Source organism: Asterias amurensis, chromosome 7 (genome assembly GCF_032118995.1).
Source record: "Asterias amurensis chromosome 7, ASM3211899v1".
Classification (NCBI taxonomy): domain Eukaryota; kingdom Metazoa; phylum Echinodermata; class Asteroidea; order Forcipulatida; family Asteriidae; genus Asterias; species Asterias amurensis.
The window spans coordinates 11,433,568-11,451,194 of record NC_092654.1 but is presented as its reverse complement, the minus strand read 5'-3'; the positions used below and the strand labels follow the sequence as shown (position 1 = coordinate 11,451,194).

The window sequence follows — 17,627 nt, the reverse complement described above, 5'->3', positions numbered from 1 at the left end:
AAACCTGGTTCAATGAACGGTTGACCAGAGACTCTTCTTTTGACACCTCTTCCTCTCGCCGAACAGTCTCTTTCTATCCAAGCATCCAAAAAGAATCAAAAGACCGAAGGTCTGGAAGCTGTACTGATGATGTCCCAAAGGAAGACATCGCCAAAATAACAAGAAGAAAAAAAAAAAACCACCCAGCAACTTCAGCAAGCCATTCAAAACCAACTTATTATTGGATTCCCAGGTAACTTCTAATTCCAGCGAGGGAGTAAAGCACCGGACCCAAATCACACCAGGTGTTGTTCTGACGTGATATAATTGATCTTCTTCCCTTCAGACAGCCCAGACTAAGTAAGCCCCATTGTCCAGAGGTAATCTTGGAGAAAAGGGGGCCAGTTAAGTAACGATCCTGGGCTGATCCTGGGCTGGACCCACTCCTTGTAGCCTTTTAGGGTTACACCGGGTTTCTCTTTACAGGGATTTTGTACCATGGACATTCTGAAGAGGGGGGGGGGGGGACCACCACAATATCCTCCCCCTCCGTGGTGTTAAAGACAACAACCTGACAAAAGGGATACCTTGCTCATCAATAAAATCCATTATTCTTGATGACAACATCAACATATTTTACCCTTCATTTCTGATATAAGAAGCAAGAAGTTTTTTTTAAATATGTGTCAATAAAAAAAAAGTTGAAGCTACCCCCCTTTTTGCACGTGGACCACTCCCATTGTTCTTTTTGAAATGGGAATGTCTCATTGAGGATAATAGGGGGTATTAATTATCTGGGAGGCGGGCAGGGAGACAGCCCTAAGTAATACACATAACTTAATAATAATAGGCCTCAAAATAATAAAAAATGTTTCTCCTATAGTCTTGTTTTTCTTCAAAATCTTGAAGAGGCGAGACAATTCATGTGATGTTTAAAACTGTCATCAAGAGACGTTTGATGTAACTAAAAAGGGAATAAAAAAGTGGAGACAAGTTTTTAAAGAGCCATTTAAAACCAGCAAGGTCAGGGCTGTGCGATGAAGGACCCGGCTAAAGGCGAGGTCCATTATTGCACAATCCCATTCATAAAACCTTTTCCGCTAAAAACATCTAAACAACTTTGACAATTCAGCCTCAGTTTCCCGAAACTCAATGTTGAGCACTAGGTAGTTCCACCCACAAGTTTATATCTCGCAAGTTTCAAAATCTGCACGGGGCAAAATGCCACCTACCAACTTCAATTGTGGCCGTTAAATTTGCACCCTCCGAGGAAAAGTCTGATATCGCCCTCTTTTGACTCAATTTCCCCAGCATTTAAAAAAAAACTCCTCGCCGTGTTTATCTCACACCTTCACACAAAGCCCTGTTATCCAGTCTTAACCAAGTTTATGAATGAAGTATATGTACATGTACCATCCCAACCCTGATGCCTTCCAAGTTTACTTTTCGATTGTTACTATCTATAAAATAATAGTTCTTGTAAGATTTTAGTGTTTCCCAAAGGGCAATGGATAACAAGTATCTGTATTTTCTTACTTAGACACAATACAAATTTTTTTTCCTTTTCTACTATATTCCATTCAAAACCACTGTATTAGCTCCATGTACCTGCATAGTTATAAACTCCAGGAGAAATAAATACCCATTAACATGTAAATATTCACAGGAGTTGACAAGAGTCACATCATGGTATTTGTTATAGCGCCACCAATAGTCCACTGGATGCTCATTTCTATTTTACCAGTTAAAGAATTTGATGAATTCGACTGACAGACTTAATTGAGTGCCTCCACCAAAACAGGTGTCACTTATCTTGACAACCTAAAGTGCGTGAAAATAGATGGATTCGTTCACCTAGAAAAAAATCATTATCCAATTTCTTTCGCAGTAACACAATCAGGGGATGTTGACTGACAACAAATGATTCATTTCATTCCTGTAGTGGTTTTTTTCGAGAAATAACCTTAAGGCACTGGACACTATTGGTAATTACTCAAACTAATTGTTAGCATACAAACTTACTTGGTAATGAGCAATGGGAAGCTGTTGATAGTATAAAACATTGCGAGAAACGGCTTCCTCTGTAGTGACGTCGGTTTTGAGAAAGAAGTAATTTCTCACTGAAATATTTGAATTGATTTCGAGACCTCAGCTGATGAGGTCTAAAAATCAAGCATCTGAAACCACACAACTTGTGCAAGCAGGGGTGTTTTTTCTTCCATTATTCTCTTGCAACTTCGACGACCAATTGAGTCCAAATTTTTACAGGGTTGTTATTTTATGCATTCATGTACATGTATGTTGAGATACACCAAGTGAGAAGACTGGACTCTGACAATTACCAAAGGTGTCCAGTGCCTTTAAGTCAAACTATGAAGGGGTAATCATAACATCATTGTTGCCAAGGGAACGGCTAAGAACATCAGAGAACGTGGAGTAGGAAGTGATAGAAGAGGGGGTGGGGGGAAAGAAGAGGGGGCGGGGCAGAGAATTACTGATCATTATCCCGCCCGTCAGAAAGACACGACTACATTCTTCAACATGACTCCCCATTGTAACTGTACTATTTCCAGGGCATGTTGAAGTGCAATGTACAATCTACACGACTCCCACATACACCTCCATCATTGGTACATGAACCGTGCCAAATCTTGCTTGACCAACCAATTCTTGTAGGGGGTGATGGCAGAGGAGTCACCTGTACTTTTCAACTCCGTGTTTTTTTTATAGTTTTTTTTTAACAGACATCTTATAAACTTTCAGCATGACTGGTACGTACAAGTTCACTCATGCTCTAGGGTTATTTGTTTTGTATAGTTTTTCGGCTTTGCACTGTTTGTTTCATGGCACGGTTCTGTTGTTTCGCTGTCTAAACAGGCCTGACTAAAAACCCTTGTCGTATTTCTTGTCAAACCCAGACTATTAAGGTAATGATGTGAATCTGACAAACCTATGCCCGTCTGAGCAATGTGTCACTGCAAGAGAACACTCACTGAGCACAGCGAAAAACTCAAATAAAACTGTAATTATTTCGGTCGAGGTTTTTCGTAAGCAGGGGGATTAAAGTATGAGTGATGAAGTGTGAGGATGTTTACGTTCCAAATAGTACATTAGCTGAATACCATTGAGGGGAGTTTCAATGCAGCGTGTGTAGAAGGGGGGGGGGAGGTAAGGTACGTCTCAATCTGGCAAAAGGTAACTAACGTCACAAGATGTACTTATCCCCAGCAAGTGTACTTTTTCAAGTTTCTCATTGACCCAAATTTCTCTTTACAAGGAGACCTTCTGGTTGGGGACACGGGGGATTTCACTCTGGGGTCCCTTAGCGTCCATCCTTTAATGGTACAAGACGACTACAACTACTTCATCAGCTGAAATCTAAGCAACTGGGTCAAAATGGTGATATATGGTGGGCTTCCAAAGCAACAGAATTATGTGAACCAGCGCTTTGCCCTCCGAACAACGGTAGCTGCGACGATTGATGCTCAGGAGACGTACAAGAGACTGGACAGCGCTGGGATTGATTTGGGGAAAAAAAGGGGAAGGAATTAAAAAACTAGGGTAGTGGATCTCGGAATATTGGGAAAGTAGGACACGACCCAGAAAGTGTAGGACTGGATTTGTGGTTGACGCTAGAAAGGAGCAGAGAATCTATAGCGGGTATTCTTTTCAATAATCGTTGAAATGGTACACATCCTGAAAGTGACAGTTGAAAATGCGGCTAAGAAGGGGAGATTGAGGCTGTTATTCTTCTAAAATCTGCGGAACAATTTTCCTGATTTGCAAGAAGACTAACCCTGTGACATTTTGCAGAGCTTTGGTGGATTCTTGGACTTTATAAATTCAAAAGGATAATCTTTTTGTGTAATCACTTCTTAACATGTTTTGTTGGTTAGTGAAATAAATCTCATTATAATCTTTCGAAGAAGTAACAGACTGTGAAGATCAAGAAGGAAAAAAGACAACAAATTCAGTGCAGTAGCTAGTTTCGAATCTACACCATGCAGATATTTTGTTTACCGTACAACCAAAATGCAAAATTTCATACAGTACTAACTAATTAAAAACCAAACCAACAAAAACCACTTCCAATTTTGGCGGAGGAAAAAAATAAGACAACAACACTCCTGGTTCCTGTCTTAACCTTGACAGTTTCACACCAAGGGTCCGTGGACAGACCACCAAGCGCTAGCTAGCCACAGATATCTGGCAGCAGGTACAGACTATCACGGAGTTCACAGCACTTCTCAAACGGACGGCCCACATACAAAAAAAAAATGTCTGTGTAAGAGCAGCCAAAGGGGCTTCAATTTCGGGTTGTGGATTGGTAGCCGTGGGCAGTGATTATACAGGTCAGTACAGAAATGCTGGCTGTGGTACCCTCAATTTAGAATTGTGCAGTTGCTAAGACCTCCAAACCTGTCTACTCATGTTTTTTTGTTCAAAGTATGGGGTGATCGTTTCTCAAAATGTGTAAGATGTGAACACATTTTGGCTGATAAGCCATGTTTGTTTGGTCAGTAAAGAAATGCTGGCTTTGGTAATTTAGAGTTGTGCAGTTGCCTAAGACTGCCCATGTTTTTTTGTTTAAGTGATTGTTTCTCAAAATGTACCTTTTGTGAGATGTGAATATGTTTAGACTGATTAGCCATGTTTGTCTGTATGTCGATGTGAGTTGTAAAAACCACATACCCCGTGTACATGTGCCAAATAAACTGTTTAGTGCTATTTTGGGAGTTTGTAAATACTATACTTTGGTCTTTAGGCTCCATAAAGTTTTGGATCAATACTAATTTTGATGACTAGCTGAGTCCAAAAAGCTGAAATTAATCACCCACTTGGAAGTACCTAATCACCCACTTGGAAGTACCAAGTGTCCATTTACACTTCAATTTAAGGGAAGTTATTTGTTTGGTAATCACTCATAAAGGAACACGTTGCCTTGGATCGGTCGAGTTGGTCTTTGAAAAGCGATTGTAACCGTTTTTATAAAATGCTATGGTTAGAAAGATGTTGTAAAAGTAGAATACAATGATCTACACAAATTTGCCTCGAAGTTGCGTGGTTTTCGTTTTACTTTGCGAACGAACACCGTCGGCCATTTATGGGAGTCAAAAATTTGACTCCCATAAATGGCCGACCATGTTTGTTGACGATGTAAAATAAAAACCACGCAATTTCGAGGCATATTTGTGTGGATCATTGTATTCTACTTTTAAAACCTCTTTCTAACCATATGCATTTCATACCAAACGGTTTCAAACGCTTTTATATAGACCAACTCGTCCGACCCAAGGCAACGTGTTCCTTTAAAAATTAATGCCCAAAAAGTATTGGTTCAAAGCCTAGCTATAGAGCAGCTTTTGATGGTATGATTTATTTTGAGAAATATTTCACTTCAAAGTAATGTTTCTGTAAAAAGTACCAGTTCTTATGCCCCAAAAGCTCCGTTTCTGCCGACCAAACACTATTCTGAAATGTTCCTTTGCTTTGGGAGTCGACCAGACAACAGATTGGCATGATCATGAATGATTAATAGATGAATGATTAAGTTTACAATTAGCACTGACAAATTGCCTGTTCTTTCCACATAAAAAAAGGAAGGAGGGGAAAATGGTATATGGGATTCATCAATTGTGTACACCAACACAAAAAATAAACCAATGACACTGTAATAGTTTATTTATCTCTTGACCTTGGTTTTTATTTTATTTTATAAAACCACAATTTTTAAGTACAATTACCTAGAGCGTGCCATCCAAAAAAGTACAAACACACCAATCTCATTAAAAAAAAATCACTCTAAAAAATAAATAAAATTTTTTTCCCTATCCAAAAGCACAATTGGATAGTCGGTGCGTGTAATAGAGAAAAGTGATAAATTATTCCATAAAGTGTAGTATTGTGTCCCTAATGAAGAATAGCCTTGAAAGTTCAGACATAGAGTACATCCTAACGCCATTGACTGTTTCCTAAAGTACACGCAACCTGCGACTCGACTACCAGCTTTTTGTCACACATCTACGCCTTCATGAATATTCATGAGATAAAAATCCAGATTTGTGAATGAAGACCCATTGAAAGTAAATTCAGATAATAGATTTAAGAGTGCGTAAACCAAGCCCTCGTAAGAAGCATCTTTTGCCTAGTGATCCTTTGGAATGGAATGCACCTTTGTTAAAAACTGCATCTACCATTTCCACAATTATGGAAGCCAATATATTTGTGTTATGTTTTGACTCTCCAAATGAGAGACAGTAGGAAACTAGTAGGAATGTAAATTTCTCAATACATGAAAATATCATTCTAGGGCTCAAAATTGGCAGAAAACTTGTCAAGGCTGCAGGCCAACATTTTTACTAGACCAGAAGTTTTTATTTGAAAAACATGTAATTATTTCAAGGGAGATTTAACTCTGTCTTTCGGAGTATTAAGTATACTTCTTTACTCAACAGAATTGAAAGGTTTTTTTCCAGACTCAAGGTCAACATTTGATAAAATTTGTTTCTGTCCGAGACATTTGCACAGTTATTTTTAGTCTTTGGATATGTTTTAATGGACCAATGATGAAACACTGTGGGAACAATTTGATGTAAATCTCTCAGGGTATGCAGCCTGTCTGGAAACAAGGCAGATATATACATCTATTGGGACATGATGAAACCAGGCATTACTGGTTATTTACAGGGGAATCAGTGCTGAATACAGCAGCCCCCTGAGATTGTCTGCCATCGGTAAGTTCAAGGCTAGGGTTTATGTGTGGTTTGGATTGGATTTGTTCTCCGACATCAGAGTTGTTGTTGTTTTATTCAAACTGAGGTCTGAAATCGGCTGAAGGAAATAAGAACATTAGCATGCAATGACCAAGTATAATGATAAAACAAAAATTCTTATAAAGCGCATATCATCGTGAGGTCCTATGTGTTGTAAGTGGGAAACCAGCAATAGTTGTTCAAAGTGAACAGACATGTTTTCAAAAAATAGTAAATGGCCTGACATTTGACCCTGGTAGAGTCTTTCTAGAATGACAACACAACAAACATGAGCAAGACTAAGTGAAACATAAGCAGTGAAGTGGAAATACATCCATCTGCAATTCTTCAAAGGAAATTTGTCAACAAACCAACCTTTGACAGTGTTTCAGTAATTTCAGCTCATGTTTTTACCCGAATGAAGATGACATAAGATAGCTTGACCCAGATCTAACATTCAGATAAAAAAGCATACATGTATCAGCGACTGAAACTTTGAGGTGCACTGGAACCTTACAAAGGCAATATATGTGTGTGGTTAATGCAACCTTTGAAAACTCCTAACGTTGTGAAAAGACTAATCTTTACGCCAATGCTTGAAAGGGCCAACTGATTCTGTCACACAATCTAAGGTATATTAAAAAATATTTTCTGTTTATTTCCCAATAATTTTTGCATCTGTGACTTCTTTAAGAGGAATCTGCTTTGGACATGAACATTTTATTAAGTGTTTTTTAAATTTCTACGGCACAGAAACCATCCCCCGCCCCCCCCCCAAAAAAAACTGCTTGTCTGTTCAGAGGTTGCATTTGAAAAGATAATGGAGTTAACCACCTTGTGCACTGAATATCGCTAGAATTCGGTTTCATTTAGTTCATGCTCTGCAAATAAACTCATGTACATGTATAGCAGGATTTTCTGCTCCAGCTTTGAAATTGAGCTTCAGTTCCCCACAAATTTCTTGCTATACATCCAAAACCCCTTAAAATCTCCTCTAAAATAACATTACAAAATGTTTTGTGTGCTGGGCATGCACAGGGGTTTAGACACAATGGCATTGGTGGTTAAGTACATTGCATGTACACCAGTGCACTATCTCCACTTAGTGGAATAAAAAAAAACTGCCTCTTTCAGAGCGTTTCTTCGTTCTATGACAAGCCATGTTTTCAAAAATAACAAAATGACAGAGGGTTTTCTGGAGCGCGCAGCCGGGCCAGGTCAGCAAACACAACTGTTCACTTTCCCCCTATACACACCCAAATAATAGGAGCCTGGCTGAGGCGCAAGCAAACGGTTGACTGGAAAATGGCTCCACACTTGGGTTAATTTACACCTCAGCCATCGTTACAAGTCTAATAACTGTAGGTCCTTCTTCTGAACAAATAAGATATAATTCCAGTAAAGTCACTCAGTACTACTAATGGAATAAAACCCATTCAATGTGCAGGTCCATTTATAGCAAAGAGCGTTGCTAGTCAAAATACTAACCGAAAATTGTTAAAAGCAATAACTACCACCATTCATACAAAAAATGTACCCCTAACAAAGCTTCAAAAAAGAAAACTTAAAGCTTTAAAGCTAAAAGCTGTTGTTAGTTTTGTTTGCATCTATTCAATCCGAGATGTCATTGTATGAGCGTATAGCAAAGGGCAATACACCACACAGCAAGGGTGCTCTGTGACACCACAGAGCAAGGGTGCTCTGTGGTATGATGAGTTGATTTGGAGCATAAAGCCAAAGGTAAACAATTATAGATTTTATTTAAAGCGGCCATCTTGGATTTATATTGAAGTCAAATTTTACAGTGTTTTGATGTTGTTGTTGATGATAAGTTTGGGCCCTTCCTAAATTACTTATGCCTAGCCTAGTAAGAAGACTAACCTATCTACTGTTGTAAATGTTGATGTAGATTGCATTGTTATGATGCCATTGCCTATTTGACAGTACATCACTGGCTCTTAGAACTCTAAGTAGACTGTTTTCAACACATGGATTATACACATATTTATACCAGCACAATTTAGTCTGCATGTTACAATTAAACAAACAGAAGAAACGTTATAAGAGAACAAAAGTATGACAAACGTTATTTTACAAATCCAGACGTATTGACGCGGTAGCCATGATGATGAACTAAAGAAACGGCACAATGTTTCTAAAAGACACCTAAAATAGAGTGACGTCCAGACGTGTTGACGCGGTAGCCATGATTACGAACTAAAGAAACGGCACAATGTTTTTAAAAGACACCTAAAATGGAGTAATGTCCACTTAGGAAGAATAAGCCGTGATTGGAAAACACAATCTGGGAAACACTCCTCCCAGAACAATTCTCAGATTGAAATGATTTTGAATCCCTCTCTCTAAAACCATATTCCTTTGAATATAATCTTTTGTCAAAATGATATACATTATCTGCAGTGCTTCTTACCAAGTAAGTTTGTATGGCTATTAATTGTTGGCGAAATTACCAAAAGGTATACCCTGCCTTTACGGACAAACCACTGCAAGACAGGCAATCGAGTCTTGTCCCTCCCACTCCCCGCTAACACTCCTGATTCTCTCTCACATCCCTGTCTATAATTCCCCCCCTCGTGATGCTTCGTCAAAAGAAATTAACAATGATGTGTCCTCGCCACACAGAGTCTTAAGATTCATATAATGACTTGTGGCAAACTAATTGCCGTGCAATTTGTGTCCTCCCTGAGTCGGCGCTGATTTTTTTTTTTCATTACTTGCTAAATCCTTATAGCTCAAAGCCATACCTATGACTCTGTTCTTTCCCCCTTCTCTCTCCCTCCCTCTCTGGTGGAGGGGGGGGGGGGGTTTCCTTTGACTGACTAAGCCAGACAAGGCTTTGCCTCACATTTCATTAAGATATATTACTTGAATGGGGACAATGGACGTCTGTTCGTTGGCCCGGTTCGAAGTAGAGGGCAAGGCCCAATTTCAAAGAGCTGCTTTAAAATTTTGCTCCAGCCACAAATTGTACTTGTGGAATGCATTTTTGACTGGCAACCTTATTCTGGTAAGCATGATTTTATTGTGCATAGCTACTATTTGTGCTTAAGCAGCAAATTGGGCCAAGGTTTCAACTTTGTCAATAAATACCACTGATCGGTAATAAGTCATGTTCAAACAAGTCATAAATTTTCAAAAAAATATGTAGAGGCAGAGATTAACAGATTTTTTTGACACTTTCACACTGCAAACTAATTTCGGTTACAAGAAATATTTCAATGTAGCAAAACATATAAATCTTTGTAGAATTCAAGGCGACCAGACTTAAATGCGCAAAATTTATGACCAATTTCTTATACAGGTTGAAAAATCTATCCAGGAGAAATGTTTCCAAAGTAATATGAATCTTATTGAAAAATCCAATTAAAATATAGAAAAATGAAATGACAAAAATAAAAAGCAAAACAACAATAGTGCTTCAAAAGAACTTCCAAAGAAGAATTTCTCGCCCTTGGATGTGTCAAAATACGTGACATTTTCAATTAAATTTCTGAGATTATTTTCAATGGATTTTTTCCCTCTCTTTGTTAACAGAGAGTTCTGCAACTTCTCATCTTTGGCAACGGATGCCGGTTGTCAGAACTTGTAATTCCCTTTCCACCTCCTAGTGCTCGTAACCTCACCGACAAAAACATCCCTCACCAAAAAAATCAGATGGCAAGCTGGCGGGGGAGCTGTGCGTAATAATACTGAATGGAGCACCCTCGGGGTATTCTGAAGGCGGACCGGACAAACTAGGAGTACCTTTACCTAAATTCAACATAACGTGTGGGTGGATACTACAAACAATGACTTGTAATGAGAGAATGCATGTATGTGTGTGTACATAAATCAATGTTAATGTGAGAAAGACATTGCTTGCCTTGCCGTGGGGGGAACGTAGATTCATATAACGCACATGAAGTCAAAACATACATAAAAAGGAAGAAGAAAAATAAGTCAGCATACAGCCGAAGGAAAAACGTTCTTAAAGGGATCGCATACGGTTTGTTAATTGTAAACCCACTGTTTGTGCCAATCAGTAGATATATACCAATAAAGTAACTTGTGAAAATTTCCTATCAAGAGGAGGTAGCGTTTTGGGGATATTGCCAAAAATCTGGAGCGTTTATGTCCACGCAGAAAGAATTATCTGTGATTGGAATACGCAATCTGAGAAACGCTACTTTCAGTATTGTTTCTCAAATTTGTTGGGAAGTGAAATCTTTTTCTATGAGCACTATACTTTTGACAAGAACAGTTTCTCAAAATGCATTATACTATCCAAACCTGCTGTACTTCTTGCAATCTTGCAGAGTAAGTTTTTCTTGCAAATAAATTTCAGAGTTGTTACCAAACAAACACCGACCTGTGCACAAATCTTGGTTTTTGCAATTACGATGTAGATGGGATTGTAACCTTGCTGGGGGAGGAATATGGGTGCTGATAACATTATGAAATGTTGGCTAAGACGCAATAGTTAACATTCAATATTTAAAACTTATTAAGAGAAACAGATGAAATTTCCTTATTGAAAGAAATATAATATTCCTTGTTTTTTAGACCACAAATTACCAGTAAAAACTGAAGCACAGTGCCATCATAATGTCAAAACACTGATGAACGTTGAGTTGCTCAATATTCAGCTGGCTTGATGTTAAAATATTTTTCAAAGTTCAAGTGCAATAAATAAAGCACTGGTATTGCAAAATTTAAACTTAGTAATTTATTTCTTTGAGCCCGTTTTTTTTTCTGGGGTAAAAAAAAAAAGATGGGGTTGACAAAGGGGTTTATCCAACAGATTAAGCAGGCTGTCGTTCTGAATTTGCCAGAATTTTGGCATAAATACACGCATATACCCAGAGGAAATCTTTTACACGGTTGGTTTCTAAGCTCTTTTTTATTTCCATGGCTGTCCATTGCTTTTATCACAAAGCTTGGGCTAGCCATTCAGCAAGAAAAACCTAACCTACTAACACACAAGCCAGATTCAGGACCCCTACACAAACACCCACGGTGAAGACAAGTTATAGAAGAAAAAGAAAGAGAGAGAGAATAATAAAAAATAAAAAAGCGGTGGCAGGAGCACATCTAGACTTTCCCCTCGGGCAACCCGCCAACAACATCCAGCACATCATTTGCATATCACCACAGGGGTCAGGGGTCAAATTCTACACAAGGCGTGGGGTCGCCGTTGGGTCAGTTTTGACGTAGGTCCATATAGGCAGGTATTGAAGGAAGTGAAAAGGATTGAGGTACAATGTTAGTAGTAAAGCTAGGGTGGGTAGCCGCGAGGTTAAATTACTCTGTGATACAACCACACCAATCGCACAGATTGAATTTTCCAGTATAGTAGGGGGGGGGGGGGGGGTGGGGGAGATGAGAAGAAGTATAAGAAAAAATATTTATATGAAGAAGAAAAAAACTTGGTGAAAGGCAATATATTCCACAGCTATACGTACGCCAGCGAGAAAATTTACAAAAATAGGGCTGAACTTAATTGTATTCAAGTTTGCAAAGAGCAGGTTAAACACTGGTGTTTAATTGATTCTTTTGAGGAAAATATTTATTACAGCTCTCTCAAAAAAAAACCCGTAATCTGCACTTCAATTTTTTTTTGTAATGAAAGAGTGTTTGAACTTGCAGTGACTACAGACTGTTCTGAAACAATTCTAGCAGAAAGTTCATGTTACTCAATAAATAAAAGTAGAAATGTCTTTCTCCATTAGATTCAATGATGATGAAGCAGACCACAGTCTAGCTGCTTTTCAAAAATACAAAAAAAAAACCTCTCAACATTGTTAAGATTCAAAGCAGTTATAACCCACAGAGTTCTGAGATCAGACCCTGGGTATTAATACATACAGGCCCTGTGTGGAAGTCTTAGATTTACAAGTCTCAATGGAGGCACGAGATGACATGACCTCCGTCTGAACTAGGCCAATTGTGAAAGGAAAGGGTAGTAAATTCCTAGCCCCTTACTGTTGAGACAATTTGACGATTTACCATTGTGGTTGAGAGAAGGGGGGAAAAGAAACCTTACGGCTGCTACAAATGTTAGATGCATTTGGACACACAGTACATGTAGGTGTTTTTTATTGAATTTTCAATCTAAATTGATACAGGAATTTGATAGGGCGAGGCGGTAATTGTGATAACAAAAAATTCAATAGATTTGCAGAATGGAAAGTAATTGGGTTTTTGTTTTGTTAACATAGGAAGCTGCGTAACTACATTTGGAAAATGGTGACTGAAGAAAGGTCTGCCACAAACGATTGTTCTTTCTTCCTTTATCATGAACATAACCAATGAGACTTTGTTGAGCTGTTTGTGTAGTTGGTCAAATCTTGAAGAATAAAAAAAAGTTGTCTTCTTTTTTTTATGTTCATATTTAATATTGATAGTTAAGTGTGTGGAAATTGCATTTAATATCATTACATTATTGAGTTGACTGAGAGTCTGTGTAGATGAGGTTTCTCTTGTCGAAATCACAGAATATGAAGTTCAACCAACTTTACACTTACAATGCAAACTTATCTCATGTTAATTCAATTGAATGAAAACCAAATAACAAAAAGGCACCCTTTAAAAAAAGTAGTTAAGCACAAAAAACACAAGATTACCAGATTTAGGTTACCAGCCAAAACACCAAGTCATATCATGTACAAGTTTAATTTTCAACTACAGTTGTGAGATGGAAGAAAAATGACAAAATCCTACAAAGTTGTGGAACAGTTCTGTCTTTGTGTGGTAAAGATGAAGCCCTCTGAACTTGCAGGATATTACGTTTTAGAGGTTTACAAAACTGTCTACATCAAATCAAATATATATGGGAAGATCTTGTATCTCTGTAATGGCAACTCAACCTTTTTCAAAAAAGCTTGAAGGAAAAATCTTGGGACTGACAGTTTTTATGGGAATCTTGCATTATTTTTGGAAATAACCGGCAAAATTGAAGTTCTGATTAAAATTTGTTCTCTGGTCTCACTGATGAATCTTCCAGTTATTGTTGGTTATCATTCTTAAATTACAAAAAAAATCAATATTTTTAACAAAAATGGTCAATGTAAACTATTTTGTGCAAACTTGAAACATTATTCTTGTCACAAATCCAGGCATAAGATTTTGTCCTTGGGAACAAAGTAGGAACATTTCATTGAGTATAAGGGCTGACCTACATGTACGCATAGTGTGTGGGCTTTAATAGACTTTTCAGACTTTTTAATCACAGTTCTACCCAAAGGCAAAACAAATTTGGAAATCAGACTAAAGAATATCGATGCCTACAATTCTGACAAACCAGAGCTAATTTGTTGGCTTGTCAGAATTGTAGACATAATTTCTAAATGTTAACCTTTAGTAAATGTGAACCTTTTGTAAAAAGGGATTTCTTTCATTCATTCTGCAACAAATTTAATAAGCCATGAGGGCATGTGTTAAATGAAAGTCTGGAAATTTCAAATTTGTCACAGAAAACTATCAAACACTCAATGTCCTGGCCTGTTTGGAATTTTGGCTTAAAGTTTGAAAATGATAGTCAGTTTTTTTTGTGCGCAAATGAGTAGAAGTCACAAAAATTTCTAGTTAATGATTTATTTGTTTTTGTAAATGAAGAATTTTCATTAATCTGTGGTTATTTCATTGAATATATTATTAAGTATGAAAAAAAAACATTAAAAAAAATAATTTAAAAATTGATTTTTTAATGTTAGTATTTTATGTCAGAAGCAAAAAAGCACTTAATTTGTTTAGGGCACAATTAAAATTTCCTCCCAAATCCTGACTTCTGTGTAGAGCTTATTCTAAATAAAAAAGCGTTTAAAATAATAAAAACTCTTGTTTCAGATACAAATTACCCCCAATCTCTTTTTAGGAAAATGATCTGAAATTGACACCAATTTAGACTCGCTACTTCACCAAAGCACATATAACACCAAACCAACACACGCTAAAGAAACAGACGGCTTTCACCAAACAGCTTTCCCCATATCTTTCCTTATCACCTCCAAATCACATCCTTTAAAATGTGATTATCAAAACGTCACTTCTTAGCACATCGCAACCATGCGCATAGTGTGTAATCCTCGGGATGGCTTCCACGGTATTAGTGCGGATATCTACGATACGCAGGCAGAACTCAAATCTACATTACCTGTAATTCTGGAGTTAGCCTGCTGTCCCATCTTGAAGTCAGCTGTAGGGGTATGGTAAGTCGAGGAGCTGTAACTATGGGGTCTCTTAGAACTATCGGTCCCGGTCGGTCGGACCTGGTCTCGCCCGGAGAAACAGGGTGCCAAGGTACAGTAGGGTTGTTCCCTCTACAAAAGGACAAGGGGGGCAGCTCTGGCCCGAGGTGAGTTTTTTCCCTCCCTGTATTCTGAGGTGGGTGGCCAGACGCTTGGAAACTAGTTGTCAGGAACCACCCAAAAGGGACTCAGATAGGCTGGTGGGCTAGCATCTACAAAAGTACGAGTGTTCCATTTCAGAATGATAGACCGTCTCAAATTCACTGGATGTTCTCCACCTTCCCCTGGGTGAGAAATGAAGAGCTGCAAACAAGACGAGAGGGTTTCGTCTCTTACATTTTTCTCTGTCGTCGACTCCAAACCGATAAGATCTCTCTTTGGTTCAGGTAGCAGTTCACACAATAGTTTGAAGCCTACCCGTTCGTTCTAAAGTTATTTCCGACTGGCTACTACTGAGCAGATTTGAACTCGGCATGTTTCAGGTGAGTACACTGGTAACGCACACATGCACGCACACATGTTCAATACATTGGATACATTACATGCCTGCCTTCACTCCCAAGAAAAAGTGCTGATTGCCACACATGGCTTGGGACTACCAACAACACAACGAGCGAAAACCCCTCTGAGCAAAACTACCTTTGAAAAAAAAAGTTCATAGTTATGGGCCGATCCATTTACCGTCCGGGGATGGGAGAGGCTGTCTCAACTCACGGCGAACTTCGGGGAGTGAAAAAGTTAACAAGGTTAATTTATTCCTTTATGGTGGGGCCAGCCAATTGTGCTGGGCAAGTTCACGACGACTGAAGCACAAAGGCGATGATTTCATCAACGTGTTGGACAGCATTGGTAACGTCTAAAATAACAATTTCTAAATCGATAGTTTTCATCCATGCGATATCAAACGGCCGTTTCATGTGGCTATTCGGTTCCATAAAAAACCTAAGATGGTCATTTCCAGTCCGGTGGAAGAAAAAAGAGGGAGGGGCTGATGGAGTTGTTCCCCCATCCCAAGCAAAACAACGCGACATTGATCACTCTATAATCGATATTATCAATATTATAACCTGAGATTTAATTGACATAGGATCCAACGATTTCATGCTGGGCTCTCACTCACTTTCATGAATTCAAAAGGTCATACCATTCTACCCGCAGGGGAGGTGTCGAGTTGCCCGGGATTGGTTGGCAAAACAACAGTGGGTCAGGTACACAGTGATGGTGGGCTAGGGTAATATGAGCTTGGCTACCTCAGGGGGGGGGGGGGGGGAGGAACGACAGGACAGGCCAGAAAATCATCAAAACGAGTGGGCAAAAAAAAAATCATCTCGTTGACCCAGATACAGTAATTAAACAAACCAGCCATCTTTTGGCACATACTTGGGTAATGACATCTTTAATTCAATGGTTATTGACAGAGTACCCTCTTTCTAACCTAAAAATGCACACAGTGGCTATGAAAACCCCAAAACAAAATCTCAATACTAGGTCAAATTTTGTTCTCTTGTACAATTAGTTTTCGACAAATCCCTGCAGACCAACAGTGAAGCTAGATCACAGTTTGATATAAACAGAAAAAGAATTATTTACTTGATTATAGGGATAGTAACCTCAGTTTTCCCAAAAAAGTTTTTACTCAAGCACGCAAAGGGCGTTTTGTCACGTCATTATATTTAAAAACAAATTACAAAATTAGCAATAGTATGTCAATTCTTCGGACCCAGTCCAGCTTTTCAAAAACAACAACTGCGCAAAATGTTCTCGTCTGAAAGCCATTGGACACTTTCTAAGCAGAACAAAAATTAAAAGTTCACACAGATTTACAAATAACTTACAGGGTTTACAGAAGGTAATGGTGACAGACTTCCCTTGAAATATTATTCCATCAAATGCTTTACTTTTTGAGAAAACATTAAAACAATTATCAATTCTCGATATCGAGAATAAAGGATTTATTTTAAACACTTGTCATGACATGGCGAATCGTGTGGAAACAAGGGTGGGTTTTCCCATTACTTTCTCACGACTCCGATGACCGTTTCACAGGTTTGTTATTTTATAAGTTGTGATACACAAAGTGTTTGCCTTTGGACAATACTGTTTAGGATGTTGTGCGATTGCTTTAAACAAACACTATCATAGTCATCTGCTACTCATCTTTTGACAGAGCTGTTATAATTTTAGAAGTGCTCAAATGATTGGGTATACAATTTCAGAACAACAAAATAAAATACTTCAAAGCAAGGACAAATGGTTATTTAATGGTTTTTTTTTTTTATTTTATTTTTTTAGACCAAACATACTCAGAAAATGGAACGAAAATACAAGTAAAAATGAGATGGAGCAAACAGAATCACTATCTTTATTAGGAGAGCAGGAAATTGTTTTATTTTTTATTTTTTGTTCGGTCAAAGTTTGTCATCTAATTGGGTTGCTTTTATGATTCTGGGTTAATGAATTTCTCTATAGGAAGAGTTAAAAAGGAGATAAATTTGATAAAAACTACTGTTTTTGACTCTTTTATATCCTAAATTAATCAGCAAAAAGGTAAGAAAGGTATGGGTCTGTTCGTGGGAAAAAAGGGAAGCTGAAGGGATAATTTGCAAGTGACAGTGCAAGTGACACATTCCTATTTGTATTACAACACTAC

At 38.1% G+C, this 17,627-nt stretch overlaps 1 protein-coding gene across 5 annotated transcripts in view; it reads right to left on the bottom strand.

Annotated features, from left to right (window-relative positions):
* Positions 1–17,627, bottom strand: part of LOC139939322 (oxysterols receptor LXR-alpha-like) — a 133,386-nt gene that overhangs the window by 21,092 nt on the left and 94,667 nt on the right. Inside the window, exon 1 of one of the 5 annotated variants that reach the window (XM_071935104.1) lies at positions 14,884–15,497. The exons of the other annotated variants lie outside the window; for them this stretch is intronic. Within the exon in view, the coding sequence (XP_071791205.1) occupies positions 14,884–14,914 (31 nt within the window). The 5' untranslated portion in view covers positions 14,915–15,497. Of the gene's footprint in view, positions 1–14,883; positions 15,498–17,627 lie in introns of those variants that run through there. 5 annotated transcript variants of the gene reach the window in all.